This window comes from Nicotiana tabacum, chromosome 5 (assembly GCF_000715075.1).
Source record: "Nicotiana tabacum cultivar K326 chromosome 5, ASM71507v2, whole genome shotgun sequence".
Lineage (NCBI taxonomy): Eukaryota > Viridiplantae > Streptophyta > Magnoliopsida > Solanales > Solanaceae > Nicotiana > Nicotiana tabacum.
The window spans coordinates 36,272,252-36,292,957 of record NC_134084.1 but is presented as its reverse complement, the minus strand read 5'-3'; the positions used below and the strand labels follow the sequence as shown (position 1 = coordinate 36,292,957).

At 37.4% G+C, this 20,706-nt stretch overlaps 1 protein-coding gene across 1 annotated transcript; it reads right to left on the bottom strand.

Annotated features, from left to right (window-relative positions):
* Positions 1 to 12,150: 12,150 nt before the first annotated feature.
* LOC142180749 (secreted RxLR effector protein 161-like) lies at positions 12,151 to 13,350 on the bottom strand. Its single transcript, XM_075252815.1, has 2 exons — positions 13,218 to 13,350; positions 12,151 to 12,728 (listed from the first exon to the last, which is right to left on the bottom strand). The coding sequence occupies exons 1-2, from the start codon at positions 13,348 to 13,350 to the stop codon at positions 12,151 to 12,153; spliced, it is 711 nt and encodes a 236-aa protein (XP_075108916.1).
* Positions 13,351 to 20,706: the final 7,356 nt, after the last annotated feature.

Sequence of the window (20,706 nt, the reverse complement as noted above, 5' to 3'; positions counted from 1 at the left end):
TACTCCGTGACAGTCATAGCGCCCTGGCGCAAATGCTCAAACTCTGTGCGCCATGCGTCCCTGAGGCTCTGAGGAACATACTTTCTCAGGAACATATCTGAAAACTGAGTCCAAGTCAAGAAAGCTGCCTCATCCGAACTGTTTAACTCATAGGTACGCCACTACTCATAGGCCGCTCCTCGAAGCTGGAAGGTAGTGAAAGAAACCCCGCTCGACCCTGATATACCCATGGTATGGCGAATACGGTGGCACTTATCTAGAAATCCCATAGTATTATCTAATGCTAGACCACTGAATACAGGAGGCTTGTACTTCTTGAACCTCTCAAGCCTCAGGTGCTCATCCTCGAAAACCGCTATCCTATCCTCGGGCTGATCTGGGACTGCAGGCTGTACAGGTATAATTTCTGGGACCTGATCAACATGCACTCGCTGCTCAGAATTGCAGGCGACGGGAGTATGTGCTCCTTCCCCGGCCTGAGATGTGGCTGCAGCAAGGGGAAGCAACCCTGCTTGAGCCAGAGTGGTGTACATACACATGAACTGCGCAAGAGTCTCCTAGAGCGCTGGAGTAGTAGTAGCAATAGGCGTATTAGGTACTTAGACTCCGGTTGGAACTGCTGGTGGCACCTCAGTGACAGCTCGCGCGGGTGATCTAGTTGCACCGCGTGCGCGTCTTCGGCCTCTACCCCGGCCCCAGCCTCTGACGGCTCTAGTAGGGGGCGGGTGCCTGATCATCTATGGTAGCACGTGTCCTCACCATCTGGGAGAAGATAGAAGACAAAAGTTTAGAATTGTGATATCAAAATCTCGCATGACAAGGAAATTAAATGAAGTGGACATTTTCCTAATGGTTACATAGGCTCTCGTAGATAAGTATAGACGTCTCCGTACTGATCCGCGAGGCTCAGATAAACTGGCTTATGATTCATGACTCCTATGAACCTAGAGCTCTAATACCAACTTGTCACGACCCAGTTCGTCCTCTATGAATTATCGTGACGGCACCTAGTCTCTACGACTAGGTAAGCCTAACAAATGCGGAAAAAGAACAATTGCGGAAAGAAAATAATTAAAAATTGAGATAACAAAATGAAACAATGTTTAAGATGCCGCTTGACATATAACAGTACATGAATCTCAACCTAACACTCCTAAAATCCGGAACCCTATGAATCACAAGCTAAGAGATACATAAAAAGCTCTAACTCCAAGAATGTCTATCAAAAGGAAAATACAAAAGGGCTATACTTGTACAGAAAATAGAAAGGGAATCCTCGGTCTGCGGACGCAGAAGATATACCTCGAAGTCTTTTCAAAAGCACCTCGTCTCAAGGATGATAAGACTGAGCCGAAGTACCTGGATCTGCACATGAAAAATATGCGCAAAATGGACATGAGTACACCACAACGGTACTCAGTAAGTGCCAAGCCTAACCTCGGTCGGATAGTGATGAGAAAAGTCAGGGCCCTACTGAGGTTAAATAAAATACAAGGTATAACAGTATAGAATAAGATAGTATAATTAAGTACGACAGTAATAAGTAACACAGGAGAGAAAGAAAAACAACAGCTACCACATAGACAAAATAATCACAGAGGGTATACAGCTCAACACATAGATAATAACCGGAGATCTCCCATGATACCGTCCTGGTCCCAATTATAAATATCTGGTGGATCTCCTGGGATATCGTCCCGTAGTCCAACTCATAATGCACGGGGATCTCCCGGAATACCGATCAGTAGTCCCAAATGTAAATACTCAGTACAGGGGAATCTACCAGGTACAGTCCCGTAGTTCCAAAATAAAAGTACAGAGGGATCTCCCGGGATACCGATTTGTAGTCCTAATGTAAACATGCAGGGGGATCTCTCGGGATACCATCCCGTAGTCCCAAAGTAAACACACAGCAACAACATGAAGAATACACAATTCAATTAAAATTCCATATCAAGGTAAAACAGGTATTTCTAGCCTATAACATGCTGCATATAATCCAAATAAGGCAGTTTGAGCAAGTAAATCAATTAAGTCAATTAGACATGCTTCCCTAAACTAACAACAGGATTAAATTGCAAGTAGTATAAACATGAAAAGAAACACAATTAAAATAACTTAAAGAAAACCAGATTTTTCAACAATTAGCACAAGTACGCATCATCACCTCACGTACAAGGTATTTCAAATATCAATAATACCAAATCCTAAGGGGAGTTTCTCCCATACAAGGTTAGGCAAACCACTTACCTCGAACCGACTCAAAATCAACCCGAGACCACGTTCTTGCCACGAGTACTCGACTCCAAATGACCCAAATCCGCAAACTCCCTCCGAAAATCTCTCCAAAATTCATCTCCTACCGAGCTCCCAATTCAATTTTGTAATATGAACTCAAAACCCTCGATTTTGAAATTTAAGTTCTGCCCAGACGTTCTTCTTCGCGAACGCGAGACACCAGTCGTGAACACGATGCACAAAAATCCACTGGCCAGTCTTCCTTTTTTGCGAACGCGATGTCCAAGTCGCGAATGCAATGACCATCTTCCCTCCTCTTACGCGAATGCGGGACCATCTTCACGAATGCGTAGGTATAAGACCCCACAGCCTCGCGAACGCGGGAATACCTTCGCGAACACGAAACATTAAACCTTCACCAGCCCCTGCTCCTCTTCGCGAACGCGAAGAAGGAAACCAGAACTGACTATTGCAATTTTTTCCGTAATTCTCTAAGTTCCAAAAATGACCCGTTGAGCATCCGAAACACACCCGAGGCCCTCGGGACCTCAACCAAACATGCCAACCAATCCTAAAATATCATTTTAACTTGTTCCAATTCTTGAAATGCTCAAAACAACATCAAAACACCAATTTAGCATCAGATTCAAGCCTAAGAACTCTAAAAACTCTCAAATTATGCTTTCGATCAAAAAGTCTATCAAACCTCGCTCGAATGACCTGAAATTTTGCAAGCAAATCACATTCAACACTACGAAGCTACTTCAATTTTAGGAATTCCATTCCGACCCTGATATCAAAATCTCACTATCGAATCGGAAACTTAAAAAATTCAACTTTCGGCATTTCAAGCCTAAATAAGCTACGGACCTCCAAAACACAATCCGAACATGCCCCTAAGCCCGAAATCACCCAACGGAGCTAACGGAATCGAAGGAATTCCATTCCGAGGTCGTTTTTACATTGCTTCGACTACGATCCAAATTCTAAAGCTTAAGCTCTCATTTAGGGACTAAGTATCCCAAAACACTCCGAAACTCAAAACCAAACATCCCGACGAATCAAAATAGCAGAAACAAACACGGGGAAAGCAGTTAATTGGGGATCGGGGCGTTAATTCTTAAAACGACCGGTCGGATCGTTACATGATTGATCAGTTATTCCAGAGAATTCAAGGTACACCTGCTCGACGCTCGCATGCCTCGGAGTCACCTTCTGCTTTGAGTTGTATTACAGTTTATTTCCAGTTCAAAACAGTATTGTATTTAGAGTTTATTAGTGCATTTTCTGTAGAGCTTATGACTTAGTTCTACCAGATTTTGTAGTTGTACTGTTTGGTGTTATCATGATAAATTACAAGTTCAAGTTGATATTTAGATTGTTATTTTTGCTAAATCTTAATATATGTTAGGCTTACCTAGTGTTAGAGATTAACTGCCATTACGACATCCTAAAGTAGGAAATTAGGGTCGTAATATTTGAGAGTTGGGGGGGGGGGGGGGAGGGGGGTTAATATTGTAGAGATTGGTTAGAGTTTTCTCTCTCTAAGAGAACTCTGGTTGATCCCCTATTTGCTGAATTAGGATATTAGCAACTTTAAGCAAGTCGTACTAGAGAATGAGTTTTTAATTTTTTTTTCAATTTTTATTTGATGAAGTAGGCCTAATATTTTTTTTGGTAGTCACAAATCAAAATCAATTAGATGTGATCCAGTTTATTGACTCATTTTACGTTATTAACCTTTTCTGATGTTCGTACGATATCTGAAATTTAACACAAAATAATTACTTTTGCTTACATGAAACACGACAAAGTTTTGTCTTCGTTTTTTTTTTTTTTTTTGTAATAATAAATTTATCTATTATTAATAGGAAGGAAGGAAGTCATGAGAATTTGCTAAGTGTCGTGTGAAGAAAATGCCACGCGGCAATTTTAACACAATATTAATTAAGTTGGGTAAAATTAGTTTATTTTTAAAATTTAAATTTCAAAATAAAAAAATATCTATGTTTTTTTAAGGAAATAGTAATTTTCTAATTAAAATTATATATTGAAACCCACGCATAATATAACTCCTCCCTCCATGCCTTTGACCTAAAACATATCAATTCCTACAAATTCGTCTTTCAATCCCACGATGGCGCTTCATTCCCATCTCACACCACAATTTCTAACCCCTAACCAACCAATTCTTCTACAGGGATTTTCAGTAACATAATTTCACTGCTTTTTTGAAATCAGTTTTCTGCTTTAACAATCAGTAATTCTTTCTTCTTTGTGGTTATCAAGCAGGAATTCTAGATAGAAGCTATTCTGTCTTCTGAACCATGTTATCATAGATGATTTGGTACATTATAAGTATATTATTGCTCTCCTACTAATTGATGATGCTATGTTTGATATGCGTAGATGATTTGGTACATTATAAGTATATTATTGCTCTCCTACTAATTGATGATGCTATGTTTGATATGCGTAATGAAGGTATATTTGCTTTGTCGTCGGCGCAACCACAAAACTCAATAGCTTCTATAATTTTTAATTTAAACACAATTCTTAATTTGTACCAGGTATACGTCTATCTTCTATCTATTATTAATAGGAAGGAAGTCAGTCATGAGAATTTGCTAAGTGTCGTGTGAAGAAAATGCCACGCAGCAATTTTAACACAATATTAATTAAGTTGGGTAAAATTAGTTTATTTTTAAAATTTAAATTTCAAAATAAAAAAATATCTATGTTTTTTTAAGGAAATAGTAATTTTCTAATTAAAATTATATATTGAAACCCACGCATAATATAACTCCTCCCTCCATGCCTTTGACCTAAAACATATCAATTCCTACAAATTCGGCTTTCAATCCCACGATGGCGCTTCATTCCCATCTCACACCACAATTTCTAACCCCTAACCAACCAATTCTTCTACAGAGATTTTCAGTAACATAATTTCACTGCTTTTTTGAAATCAATTTTCTGCTTTAACAATCAGTAATTTTTTCTTCTTTGTGGTTATCAAGCAGGAATTCTAGATAGAAGCTATTCTGTCTTCTGAACCATGTTATCATAGATGATTTGGTACATTATAAGTATATTATTGCTCTCCTACTAATTGATGATGCTATGTTTGATGTGCGTAGATGATTTGGTACATTATAAGTATATTATTGCTCTCCTACTAATTGATGATGCTATGTTTGATATGCGTAATGAAGGTATATTTGCTTTGTCGTCGGCGCAACTACAAAACTCAATAGCTTCTATAATTTTTAATTTAAACACAATTCTTAATTTGTATCAGGTATACGTCTATCTATTATGAGATATCACAGTTGTGGGGAAACAAGTCAATTCTTTGGCTCACTGCCTCTATCCGCTTCATAGGCAATTTTCCACTTTTTGCTTCTTTCTTTTCTGTTCTATTCTTAATTTGTAGCAGTTATATGTCTATCTATGGTAGGATATCACAGTTGTTGGGAAACAAGTAAATTCTTTGGCTCACTGCCTGAAATCCGCTTTACAGGCAATTTTTCACTTTTCCTTCTTTTTGCTTCTTTCTTTTCTGTTCTAAATTGTTCAATAAAATTAAAAATACACTACTAAGAATTGAGTTTCATCTATCATACCACAATAAATTATATTCTGCGTTAAGTTGAGTTACAAGAGACTCTGTTGTACTTTGTTGAAATTTAAGGTATTGGTTGAAACTTTGTAAATTCTTGAAAATATACCAACGCATACAAAATTGTTGGACTTTAAGCCATTGGGCTTTAAAAGAGAAGAAGTGTGAATTGGAAATGGAGGGAAATAAAATGGAAGGAAAATGAAAATTTGAAGAAGTGAACTTTTGTCTTGCACTTTGTTCCTCATTGGTGAGAGACAATCACATTTATGTGCTTATATATAGATTCACTTCTTAAAGCTCTTGAAAGGAGTTGAAGAGATTCTCCTAACGAGCCGTCGTCGCTCGCTCGCTCGGCTTTGGATTTGGATTTGTCAAATGATCGATAAGATTATTTTTGGACAAAATTTATTTAATTATTTAATAATTAATTAAATGCCAAATCACTGCTGAACGTTCAGAGGGCCTCACTGGCCGCGGTTCTGCCGCGACCGCGGTAGAATCGCGGCAGTCAGATTCAGAGAAGCTCTCTGGCCGCGGTTCGGCCGCGATCGCGGTAGAACCGCGGCAGGCCGCGTATTTTCTGAAAAGGCACCTTTCCAGACACCTCTTCTGATATTTGCCTATAAATTATGAGGCAAGGCTGCATCTTCCAGATACGAAAAAGACTCTACAACTTCTTTCTTTCTGAATATACTGCATCCTAATTCGCAGTCTCTCTCTCTCAAATTCGTAAGTGTGATTTTGCTCCGTTCTTTGAGTTCGTTGGTATCCTGCAGTTTGTATTGCCACTGTTGCAGGAAGGTTTATTCCGTTTTATCCTGGGAGGATTTAATCCATTACCTTGACAACGTGTGAGGGGATTAAAATTCCTTAAGGACGCACAAGAAAATTGTGGACTCGGAATATTTCTGATTCTTTACTATTTTATATATTTCATTATTCTTCTAACAGTTTCCTGAATTTTGTTTTAACAAGAGTGACATTCACAAAAATGTAATCAATTCTGATTTTTTTCAGTTGTGGAATGATTATCTAATAACAGTAAATATGCATTGTTCTATAGTTTCTGGAGATAATGATTGTAGTACTGTAACGAAGTAGTATACAAAAAGAAATATATTTATCGGCTATCACTTTTGTGGGCGGCTATATTTCTAGGGGGATTTAGCAGTCTTATTTGAGTAGGATTGTAATTGATTTGTCTCCTTATCTACTTTAACTACTTGTATTAGAAACTTATTTTACATATATGGTTCAATCGATTTTTGCAGGCACATACACATCAATTGAGAGTCACAGAATTAAGTTGAGAGAAACTGAGAGCTTCGAGTCTTGATGTTCTAAAGAGTTTAAAGAGTGTGAAAAATCAAGCTGGATACATGTTCCCTGCTATTGTATTTTCTGATTCGTTGAATCCAACATTTAGTTCGTTAATTAGAGAAGCATTCATACGTTGCTTTTACTTTGCGAAAATGATTGGCTTCAAGTCAGATTAGGCTTAACGAGGTACACGAGTGATTGTTGGAGTCAAGGCTTAGAATTGAATTTTAGATTACAAGAGTTGTGTAATCTGAATATCGATTAATTATTTTTGTGGGGCTAAACTAGCCCAAATATACGTAAAAATTGCACAGGGCGTCCTATTTGGTCGCTCCCATTTAACTTATACTTTTACTTATGTATACCTTATATGAAACCTTATTACCCTCAATGTTTAAGGTTTGATTTAATTACAAACCCGTATACCAAATTACCAATCCTATACCATACTTAATTAAGGGTCTAATTAATGGGCAGTTTTTACTCCTTAATTAAAGGTATCCATATATCTCACGTTTCTCTCTCCCCTTAATTCCTAAGATCTGACCATATTCGTTTCCCCCCTCCCATTTCTTTCTCTTCTTCATTCCTTCTTCTTCTCAAAAAATACAGAGATGAGACCCATTGAGTATATCATCTTCATCGTGGTAGATGTTTTCCGCCATCTGCCAGATTTGTAGTATATTGTCTTCAGCAACACTAGCGACGACCCAGTCTTCACATGGGTTCCATGAGAAGTTAGAAATTTTACTTGTATGGCCACCATGAATAAAGAGCAACTCCGGTGGCTCATCTTCTGCATCTTCTGCTGTTTTGTTCTTCATCAATCCTGAAAAAATTGATTTGTAGTTTATTTGTAGAAATTTTGTAGATAAAGAGAAAATTTTGTAGTCAACATTTTTTTCAACATAGATTGTAGTGTAATTGTACAATAAATGTAGTAATTTTGTAGATACCCTTCAAAACAATACTACTTTATACATACGTAAACTTATTTGTAGTTTCTTTGTAGATTTTTTGTAGAAAATTTGTAGATATCTACAAACTGGATACATTGAATTTTAATATCTCAATTCTCATTTCAATTGTAGCATAATTGGCATTTTCGACATAATTGTAGAAGATTTGTAGAAGTTTTAGTCTTCCCAATCTACAATTTATCTACAATTTCTGGAAATATGTCTTCTTCTTCTTCTTCTTCTTCTTCTTCTTCTTCTTCTTCTTCTTCTTCTTCTTCTTCTTCTTCTTCTTCGAGTTTTAATCTGAAATTCAGTCAAAACCAAGTCTAATCTTCACCAAAACCCCTCAAAATTGAGATATAAACTCCTAAACATATTCCGAATTATTTACAACAACACCCAATCCAAACAAATAATGATTTTTGAAAACCCAAATTTGAATTCAAAGCTTTCAAGCTTTTTAATAGCTATCAATGGTGGAAAATATATGGAAGAACAAATTTTTTCAACTTTGAGTTGTTGAAACTCGAAAATTTGAATTGTTCGTTCTTTTTTTTTTTGAGAATTTGAATTGTAGTTCTGGAGAAAAATACGCAGATGAGAAATCTCCTTTCCCTTTTTAAAAATTGAATTTAATGTAGAATCAATTAACACCAAGATTCTCTCCTTAATTTTAGCGCGTTTTTAGGGAATATTCTGCCCTTTTAATGCTTAATAGTCGAATGATATATAAATTGGAGTTAAAGTGTGGACTGGGCGGGTAATTAACAAACTATGTACATTTGGGGTAATAAGGTTTCATATATGGTATAGATAGGAAAAAATCCCTTTTTTAAAAAAAAAAAGTTCTATCTTGTACCCACTTTTTAAACAACTTCAACTCTCTTTCTCCTCCTCCTTCATTTTTCTTCTTCTTCTACGACGATGACTTCAACATTGCTCTCTTTGATTAATGAAGCTAAAACAAATATACTAAGGACTTCCATTTGGATTATTATAACATTAAAAACCAGTTTCCTCATTGTCTGGAAACACAACTCCATCATGAAGAAGTGAAAGTTGTAAAGGGTTTGGAACTCCTTAACCATGCCCTGGAACTGTCAGAGTAACTGGTAGTACTAGTTTTTTTTCTTTCTTTTGTGGGATTTTGTAAAATTCTTTTTAGCTATCACAGAATTTTCATATGGACTACCATTTTCAGTGCAGGTGCAAAAGTTCTCTTCTTTTTGGCTCTTTCGAAGTTTTCGATAACTCCAAATTCCAATAAATGGATTGAATTGGGATTCTCCAGTTACAAAGACAAAAACTTCGGCTCTAGAGCTGAAGTTTCCCAATTACAACACAAAAACTTCATCTCTAGAGCTGAAGTTCGCCAGTTACAAAACAAAAACTTCAGCTCTAGAGCTGAACTTCAGGCCCGACTACTAGAATGCTGAAGTTTTGCGTGATTGCCTTTGCTACTTCAGCCTCGTGTGCTGAAGTTATGCGAAAAATCGGGTATGCTTGCAATTTTTTTTGCAAAGCGGGCACAAGTTAAAATGTGACACAAAAAACGGGTATAGATGTAAATGCTCCCAAATACACTCTTAACATGATATAATATTGTGTAAAAATGACCACTATTGAAGGTGGTATTTATTTTTTATCCAGCAATTCTAATGTTGAGCAAAAATAGCCACTACACTATTAAAATTAATATGAAAAGAAATTTTTACCCTTTCTTCCATTGCTTTTCTTCTCAAACCCTCGCTTCTCTCTGAACTCGGAACTCCGGTTGAGATGGCTTCGTCGTCGGCAACAAAATTTGAAAGCTTTTCTCAAAGTTGAAATTCTCAGTTCTCAATTTTGTCTGGGCGATTGGGCGAAACTGAAGTTTGAGAAGAAGTAGAATAGTCAAAGAGATTCAAATCTCCATGCTCCTCGGAGCCGTTGTGCTCTCATTTCATTTGTAGGGCGAAACTTCTGTAGAATCTCGCTCAACTGCTATTGGAGAAGAGGAGCATTACTAAAGCTATTTACTTGAGAGTTCATAACGGGCATCCAAAGAAACATCTAGACTACGCACTCTGTTATTTAAAAAATTATAAGTTCCTAACATGAGTTAACTGCAACTACAACTATGACTAATTTGACTAATTATGAATAATAAGAATTCATGTGGAATCACATGTCAAAGAGTCAGATGACAATGTTAAAAGCACAGAAATTAAGGACATGTAGTCCTTAACTTAGAGTTACAAGTTCAAAAGTTAAGGACACTTGGTCATGAACTTCGAGTTTCAAGTTTAAAAGTAAAGGACACTTGGTCCGAAACTTAGAATTACAATTTCAAAAGTTAAGGACATTTGGTCCTGAACTTAAATTAACAAGCTCAAAGGTTAAGGACAATAGGTCATGAAGTCCTGAACTTAGACTACCAAGCTCAAAAGTTAAGGACAATAGGTCCTGAACTTACGCTAAGAAGCCAAATGTTAAGGACAATAGGTCCTGAACTTACAGTTAAAAGTTCAAAAGTTAAGGACAATAGGTCCTGAAGTCCTGAACTTAGACTAACAAGCTCAAAAGTTAATGACAATAGGTCCTGAACTTAGGCTAAGAAGCCCAAAAGTTAAGGACAATAGGTCCTGAACTTAGACTAAGCTCAAAAGTTAAGGACACTTGGTCCTAAACTTACAGTTACAAGTTCAAAAGTTAAGGACATGTAGTCCTGAAGTCATGAAGTTAAGTTCAAAAGTTAAGGACATGTAGTCCTGAAGTCCTGAAGTTAAGGACATGTAGTCCTGAAGTCCTAAACTTAGAGTTCTAAGTTCAAAAGTTAAGGACATGTAGTCCTGAAGTCCTTATATTATAGTTACAAGTTCAAAAGTTAAGGACATGTAGTCGTAAAATTAAGTTCAAAAGTTAAGAACATGAGCAGAAGGGTATTTTCGCCCGGGCAGTTAAAGTTTACTTAAGTAGTGGCTAAAGACTAAATACATTTTAAACAGTGGCTTAAAAGTAAATACATGTGTTATTAGTGGCTAACCGCGCACTTCCCCCTGATATTATCCGCTTTGGACCAAGCCCGCATTGTTTTTCCCAAAAGGCCTCACACCATTAAGAGATCCCTACTTCTTATATATAGCCTCCTAATCTTTTCAGCTACCAATGTGAGACTTTGTTCGCATACCCAACAATCTCCCCCTCGAACTAAGTTCCATGTGGCCCAATACCACGATTCACGGGTCTCCTCCTTGAACTAAGTTCCACTTGGCTCATTACCACGATCCATGGGTCAATTTTTGAGATTCACTGTGTGCCACCCATATTGTTAGAGTATTATGGCAACCGAAGCCCGCAACAATCTTCTTATGTGCGCACCGCCCCCGCACCATCACTTTGCCATTTCCATACTCGTCCTACTGAACCTGGGCTCTGATACCAGTTGTTGGGCTAAAACTGGCCCAAATACACTCTTAACATGATGTGATATTGTCGTTTTGGGCCAAGCCCGTACGGTTTTCCCCAAAAGGCCTCAAACATATAAGAGAAAAGTTTCCTAGTTTGACAAGGACTATAGGTTTTCCACTATGAATGAGAAGAAAAGCACAGTACAATCTCTAATATCCGCAACTACAACCCCTATATATAGATCCCAAAAGGTCTCAAACATATAAGAGAAAGGTTATCCAATTTGACAAGGACTATAAGTTTTCCTTTCCCAAATCTATTAGGACAATGGGTTTTTTTAAGCCTATAGGGATTATAGGTTTCCTAAAAATACAAGGAAATAATTCAAACCACAAAATAACAAATCTTCCCCTTGGCTTGAATTCTCTTCATCAACAAGAACAACGTCTCTCTACCTTGCTCTCAGCACTCTAGAGGGCTCTATTGAGTACTGCACACACCAATCAGGTCTAGGCAATACCTAAACTTGTTGGATGGAACTGCCTTAATGATCATATCAGCTGGATTATCATGCATAGACACTTTCTCCACATTAACAATGCCTTTTGATATAATGTCTCAAATAAAGTGATGTCTGGCTTTAATATGCTTCGTCCGCTCATGAAACATATAATTCTTAGTAAGATGAATGACACTCTGAATGTCACAAAAAACTTGTGTCTTCTTCTGAGCTAGTCCAAGATCACTTACCAAGCCTTGTAGCCAAATAGCCTCTTTAACTACTTCCGTAATCGCTATATACTCAGCTTCTATGGCAGACAAAACAATGACAGAGTGCAATGTCTCCTTCCAACTGATGACAATACCAGAAAGAGTAAAAATATAACCTGTCAGAGATCTTCTCTTATCCAAGTCCCATGCATAATCTGAATCGACATAGCCAACTAAGGATTCACTCAACTTGTCTTTGTAAAAAGTCAAGCCTACATCTGCAGTACCCTTCAAGTATCTCAAGATCCACTTCATCGCTTGCCAATGTTCTTTACTAGGACACGCCATATATCTACTCATAACACTAATAGCATATGAAATGTCAGGGCGAGTGCAAACCATATCATACATAATGCTACCCACAACACTCGAATATGGAACACTAGACATCTGCTCCATCTCCTCGTCTATTTTTGGTGACATGTCTGCAAACAACTTGAAATGGGAAGCAAAAGGAACAGACACAGATTTAGTACCTATCATATTAAATCTATTGAGGACCTTCTCAATATAGGACTGTTGGGACAACATCAGCTTTCCACCCTTCTATCTCTAGTAATATCCATCCCAATATCTTCTTTGCGGCACCTAAATACTTTATCTCAAACTCCTCACCTAGTTGCTTCTTCAATCGGGTAATATATGACATGCTTTTAGCAGCAATAAGCATGTTATCCACATATAACAACAAATATACACTAGAACCGTCTTCAAGCTTTTTGTAATATACACAACTATCATATGCACTTCAAGAAAATACATTTTTAATCATGAATGTATCAAATCTTGTATACCACTTCCTAGGCGACTGTTTCAGACCATATAATGATTTCTTAAGCAAGCAACATGATTTTTCTTATCCTGAGTAATGAATCCCACGGGTTGACTTATATAAATCTGCTCATCCAACTCACCATGCAAGAATGCAGTTTTCACATCTAATTGCTCTAGTTCTAAATCATGAAGAGCCACCAAATCCAGTAAGACCCTAATAGAGGTATGCTTTACCACTAGAGAGAACACTTCATTGTAATCTATCCCCTCCATCTATGTAAAACCTTTAGCTACTAATCTTGCCTTGTACTTGGATGCTTCAGCCCTTGGATTGCCGTATTTTCTTTTGAAAATCCATTTGCAACCTAGTACCTTCTGTCCCTTTGGCAATGGTACAAGCTTCCATGTTTGATTCTTATGAAGAGACTCAATCTCTTCACTCATAGCACCAACTCACTGATATGCTTCTAGACTAGAAATAACTTCTTTATATCTATTAGGCTCAAGCACATCAATGGTCTCTGCAACAGACAAAGATAACTCCATAAAATTTTCATATCCAAGAAAATTACCATCAGCTACGTTTGCAAACCTTTGTAGTGGATTGATCACTCTCTTCTCTCTGCCTGTTGCAATGCTATAGGGTTGTCGTGCAGGTGCATCAACATTATCATCTTGATCAATATTTTGCACCTCCTCCACTTCCTCTACTTTAGAACTACTGGGCTGAGCTAGTGGAGATTCAATTTCTAGCTCTATGTGGTCACTGAGACCACGATCTGTTTCTGCTATTGCCTTCTCCCTCTGACTGTTCAGTGAGGCAGATTCAATTAATGTTACATCCCTACTGATAATTAGTCCTGGAGTCTTTTGATCTGTGCACCACAACCTATAACATTTCACTCCAGTTGCATACCCTAGAAATATGCACTTCTTTGCCCTCGACTCAAGTTTTCCATCCCTCACATGAGCATAAGTAGGACAACCAAATGTCCTTAAATTTGAATAATCAGTAGGAGAACCGGACCATACCTCAAAAGGAGTTTTGAACTCAATAGCTGTGGATGCAGATCTGTTGACCAAATAACAAGCTGTATTGATTTCTTCAGCCCAAAAATCTTTGCTAACACATGAGCGTGAAAGCATGCTTCGTGCCCTATCACAAAGCATTTTATTCATACGTTCTGCAATACCATTTTATTTTGGCGTTCCGATACAAATGTGGTGTCTCACTATGCCCTCTCTGCTGCAAAAATTATCTAACTCAGAATTGTAAAATTCCAACCCATTGTCAGTAAGAAGACCCTTAACTTTTCTTTCCGTCTGCCTTTGAACCATCGTCTTCCATTTAACAAATTTCAAAAATGCCTTATCTTTTATTTTCAGAAAATATACCCACACCATCCTTGAGTAATCAACAATCAAAATCATAAAATACCTGGCACCACTCTTGGAGGGAACTCTGTTTGGACCCCACAAGTCAGAGTGTATATAATCTAACTTGTCTCTGGTCTTATGCTCGGCCTTCTTGCTGAACTTTACCACTAGAGAGAACACTTTATTGTAATCTATCCCCTAACTCTATGTAAAATCTTTAGCTACTAATCTTGCCTTGTACCTTGATGCTTCAACCCCTGGATTGCCCTATTTTCTTTTGAAAATCCATTTGCAACCTAGTACATTCTGTCCCTTTAACAATGGTACAAGCTTTCATGTTTGATTCTTATGAAGAGACTCAATCTCTTCACTCATAGCACTAACCCACTAATATGCTTCTGGACTAGAAATAACTTCTTTATAGCTATTAGGCTCAAGCACATCAATGGTCTCTGCAACAGACAAAGCAAACTCTATAAAATTTGCATATCCAAGAAAATTACCATCAGCTACGTTTGCAAACCTTTGTAGTGGATTGATCACTCTCTTCTCTCTACCTATTGCAATGCTATAGGGTTGTCGCGCATGTCCATCAACATTATCATCTTGATCAATATTTTGCACCTCCTCCACTTTCTCTACTTTAGAACTACTAGGCTGAGCTAGTGGAGATTTAATTTCTAGCTCTATGTGGTCACTGAGACCACGATCGGTTTCTGCCATTGCCTTCTCCCTAACTGTCCAGTGAGGCAGATTCAATTAATGTTACATCCCTACTGATAATTAGTCCTGGAGTCTTTTGATCTATGTACCACAACCTATAACCTTTCACTCCAGTTGCATACCCTAGAAATATGCACTTCTTTGCCCTTGGCTCAAGTTTTTCATCCCCCTCACATGAGCATAAGCAGGACAACCAAATGTCCTTAAATTTGAATAATTAGCAGGCGAACCGGACCATACCTCAAAAGGAGTTTTGAACTCAATAGCTGTGGATGGAGATCTGTTGACCAAATAACAAGTTGTATTGATTGCTCCAGCCCAAAAATCTTTGCTAACACATGAGTGTGAAAGCATGCTTCGTGCCCTATCACAAAGCGTCTATTCATACGTTCTGCAACACCATTTTATCTTGGTGTTCCGACACAAGTGTGGTGTCTCACTATGCCCTATCTATTGTAGAAATTATCGAACTTAGAATTGTAAAATTTTAACCCATTGTCAGCAAGAAGACACTTAACTTTTCTTTTCGTCTTCCTTTTAACCATCGTCTTCCATTTAACAAATGTCGAAAATGCCTCATCTTTTGTTTTCAGAAATATACCCACACCATCCTTGAGTAATCATCAATCAAATTCATAAAATACCTGACACCACTCTTGGAGGGAACTCTGTTTGGACCCCACAAGTCAGAGCGATATAATGTAACTTGTCTATGGTCTTATGCTCGGCCTTCTTGCTGAACTTTACCCTTGTCAGTTTACCAAACACACAATGCTCACAAAAATTCAAAACTTGATTTTGTACCCATTCAGCAGATTCTGCTTACTCAACAAAGACAATCCATTATCACTCATATGGCCAAGTCGCAAGTGCCACAACTGAGACTGATTCAGATCACTTTTCCCAGAAGCTACAACAGCTTCCCCCTCAACTACACTGGTTTGAAGATGATATAATTTAGAATGTAGTTTACCTTTTAATAGTACCATGGAGCCTTTACACATTTTAAGTATTCCATTCTCGGAGTGAAATTATACCTTTGATCATCAAAAGTCGAAAGAGAAATCAAATTTCTCTTTATCCAAGGAATATGACAACACTCAATATTTCTAATAATTTTGTCGAAAATTCTCAATTTGATGTTACCAACCCCCTCTACTGGTAATAGATTATCATCTTCCATATAGACAGTCCTACTCATTTGCTTGTAAGTTGCAAACCATTTCTTGTGCGGACACATGTGGAAAGTAGCACCAGAATCAAGAACCCAAGAATTCTGCCCATGACTAGAACTCAAATCACAGACTTCCCCTACATAGTCACTATCATCAGAATTATTGCCAGTGTCAATAATATTTTGCCGAATTATCTATTTTTTACTTCCCTCTATTCTCCTTCAGTTTAGGACAATCTCTCTTGTAGTGACCTTGTTCCCCGCACTCATAATAATGTTGATTCATTGCTCTAGACTTTGATCTGGTGGTTGACTTTTTCCTGTTAAAATCCTTTTGTTGTGTTCTTCCTCTAATCACAAGACCCTCACCCTTAATTTTGCTGTCTGGAAAGCTCGCTTTCAACTCTTTAGATTTTAGTGCATTACTAACATCTTCCAGTGAAATGTTATCTTTCCTATATAGCAACGTATTGACAAAAGTATCACAAGACGGTGGTAAAGAACATAACACAATCAAGGGTTGATCCTCACTCTCAATTTTGATATCCACATTCTTCAGCTCTATTATAATTGAATTAAACTCTTCAATCTGAGTTCTAACAGGTGTACCTTCATTCATACGGAGATTGTATAACCTCTTTTTTAGGTTGAGGCAGTTTGTTAGCGATTTCTTAGAATACATATCTTTCAGCTTCTTTCATGTCGTTGCTGCAGATGTTATTTCAGAAATTTCCCGAAGAACACTATCTGTAATGCTCATGAAGATCGCACTCAAAGCACTCTCCTTCAGGTCTGCCTTCTCTGTCTCTTTCATCTCTTCAGGAAATCTTCATTAATTGCCTTCCATAACCCTTGTAACACCAAGGACGATTTCATCCTAATCTTCCATAGACTAAAACTAGAACCCCCGTCAAATTTCTCTACTTCGTACTTTGTTGAAGATGATGACGACATCTTAACCCTAGATTATATATAGAAACTCAGACCTTGCTCTGATACCAATTTTTGGGCTAAACTAGCCCAAATACACTCTTAACATAATGTGATATTGTCCGCTTTGGGCCAAACCCGTACGATTTTTCCCAAAAGGCCTCACACCATTAAGAGATCCCTACACCTTATATGTAGCCTCCCAATCTTTTCAGCTACCAATGTGGAATTTTGTTCGCACACCCAACAATTATTTTAGTAAAGTTGAGTTAAATCTGACGAGCATAGATCGTGGTTTTTATACTTTTAAGATGTGTGATTTTTCACGAAAGAGATCTCCTGTTTTTACTTTATTTCACACTTTATTAACTTCACAAGAAACACATAAAGAACCAAAGTTTATACAACCTAAAGTTAGACAAATTTAGGAGATTGCAAAAATTTGGTACAACCCAATTCATTTCAAACCCTATTGCATTGTGTAGATGCTTAAAATAAAACTCTTCTTCTTCCTTCTTCCTCCCCTTTAAGCAATGCCACAGATCCCAATAAAAGTGGCACTTATGTTTGCATGCAAAACAATATATAACCAAATATATTATTTTGCATTCATCTTGCTTCTGAAAACATGGAATACCAATTTTAAGATGAAGGAGAAGGAGGAGTTAAAGCATCAAAATAACCTTTTCTTAAGATGAGTATCAACTTATTATGGATCAAATTGCAAATTTTATTACCTTTTCTGTGGAAAAATTTAACTTAAGTAATGCAATATTGGGAATTTTCACTAAAAAAAAGCCACAAAGAAGTTCCTTATCATTTAGTGATTGACCCTTATTTTGTTGTAGACTAGAAAGATAAAAAGGAGATGAACTAATTTATCAAGAATGGTTAGAGATAGTATATCTTTCATGTTTCAATCTATTACGATCCTATTAGTCCAGTTACTAAATCATAAGCTCACATATGAAATAAAAAGTTAGGTTGTTGAAGGTTGTTAGAATTAGTTAGAAGTTGGGTGGGTTTGCACGTGACTTCCAATTCTTAGTTATAACTAACTTTTCTGCCAAAATGTGTTAGTATATAGATTTAATCCTTATGATTGTATTGTTCAACTTTTGAGAATTAATATTAATAAACTCGTCTCTCTCTCTCTTCTCTCATTTGAACTCAATTTACAGCTGAGCTTTTGGGATTCTGTTTAAGAGTAATTCTTCTCTTTACTCTTTAGGTTTCTCTTTCCTTTTTCTTAGCTCGTGATTTCTGGATCTTATCATTGGTATCAGAGCCTGTGATTACTTGGAATGGAAATAGGCGATCACAATACTCATATGGCAGAATTACACAAGGATGTTGATGCTCTCAAAGGATCTATGGAGACAGTGGTTAATTCTGTAACAGAACTAACCAATTCTGTAGAAACGAGAATAGCGCAGGCTTTGGAGGAAATCAGTATAATGATGATTAACAATGGAGGAAATCTTGTACCTAATGGTCCAGTGTTGGAAAACAATGAAGAAAGGTAAGAAGCTCGAGCTCCTAGACCTACTGAAAATCGCAATCCTGCCAGAAACTATCAAGTTGATGTGGCTATCTCTAGGTTTGATGGAATTGGGTTAAAAGATTGGTTGTACAAATGCGAACAATTCTTCGCTGTGGATGAAACTCCTGAAGAATCCAAGGTCAGACTGGCTTCTTTCAAATTGGAGGGCAGGGTATTTCAACGGCATCAGTGTTTCATAAAGTCTAAGGTGACTGGAGAATAGCCTCGATGGGGAGAGTATGTAAGATGCCTCTATGTCAGATTTGGTGCAGAGCTTTTTGGTGATCCCATAAGAGATTTTAAAGGTCTCAGACAAGTAAGTTCTGTTCAAGATTATGTTGATAATTTTGATGAATTACTCAATAGAGTTGAATTTCAAGAGGAATATATTGTTAGTTGCTTCCTAAGAGGATTGAAACCAGAAATTAGCCTACCTATTAATATGTTAGGTCCCAGATCTTTAGCCAAAGCCATTAGCCTAGCAAAAATTCAATAGCAAACTTTAGAAGTATAGAAACAAGTTTTTTTCTCTAATCCCATCCTCCCTACTCCAAGAAATGTTCCAAGATTTCAATCTACAAATCCATCCCCTCAAGGATACAACCACCTGCCATTTAAATCTTCCCAAACCTTTCCAAATAACAACCTTCTTACCCCGACAGTTCTAAGTCATCTTACAAAAATTCTAAGCTCTTGAGTAGTGCTGAGATGGAGGAGAAAAGAAGCAAAGGGTTGTGTTTCCATTGTGATGAGAAATACACTATGGGGCATGTGTGTAAGAAGAAGAGGAAATTTTTCTCTATAGAATTAGAGGAAGGAGATGGAGTGGTAGAAGTGGAGGAGGAAGTTATGTTGGATCCAGCAAAATTGCTGACTATGATAGCCCAAGGCCTTGAGACTGATTCAGAAGGGTTTATCTTGCCTCACATCTCTGTGCATGCCATGAATAGTGCACATGATTTCAAAACTATGAGGGTGACAATATCAGTCAAAGGAAAAGCAATCCATGTACTCATTGATACTGGTAGTACACATAATTTCTTGGACCTTAACACTGCCAAGAAGTTAGGGTGTGTTCTGAATACCATAACTCTTTTTACAGTATTATTAACTGATGGTAATAAGGTACAAAGTCATTATGTTTGTAAGAAATTGGTCTAGAACATGCAGGGAGTATTTTTTGACTCTAACATGCTGGTATTGCCTATTGGAGGATGTAATATGGTCCTGAACATCCAATGGTTAATCACCTTAAGTGATATCTTATAGAATTTCAGGAAACTTAAAATGGAGTTCACTATCATGGGTAAGAACATCTCTCTAAGGGGTATTCAACCACCTCTTCCTAAGATCATACAATCATGAAGGATGGATAAACTCTTTGCTAAGCCAGCAGAATTATGCATGATTTCAGTAGGAGTACTGACTGAAGGGAATCCAAGTGAGGCTGTTAGTTTGTTTTCACTAGTAGCCCAAGATCAAGACCAGGAGAAAGCTGCAGAATTAGACTTAGTTATGCAAAAGTACAAGGACATATTTGAGGAGCCCAATGGACTACCACCCTCAAGAGAACATGATCACAGGATTGTTTTGAAAGAGGGTATTGCTCCAATCAATAAAAGGCCATATAGATATCCAACTATCCAGAAGGATGAAATTGAAAAGATGGTGGATGAGATGATGAGTTCTGGGGTGATCAGGCACAGTACCAGTCCCTACTCCTCTCCTATTATAATGGTGAATAAGAAGGATGGAACATGGAGAATGTGTGTGGATTATAGGGAATTGAACAAATATATAGTGAAGGAAAAGTTCCCAATTCCTATTATCGAGGTGCTATTAAATGAATTACATTGGGCCAAATATTTCTCAAAGCTGGATC

What these genes read in the sequence shown, in the direction of transcription:
- LOC142180749 (XM_075252815.1), bottom strand. Translation starts at nt 13,350, where the DNA reads ATGGAGGGGATAGATTACAATGAAGTGTTCTCTCTAGTGGTAAAGCAT. An exon ending in GAAAACTGCATTCTTGCATG is followed by an intron (nt 12,729 to 13,217) that starts GTGAGTTGGATG and finishes AGTTGTTTGCAG; the next exon opens with ACATGTCACCAAAAATAGAC.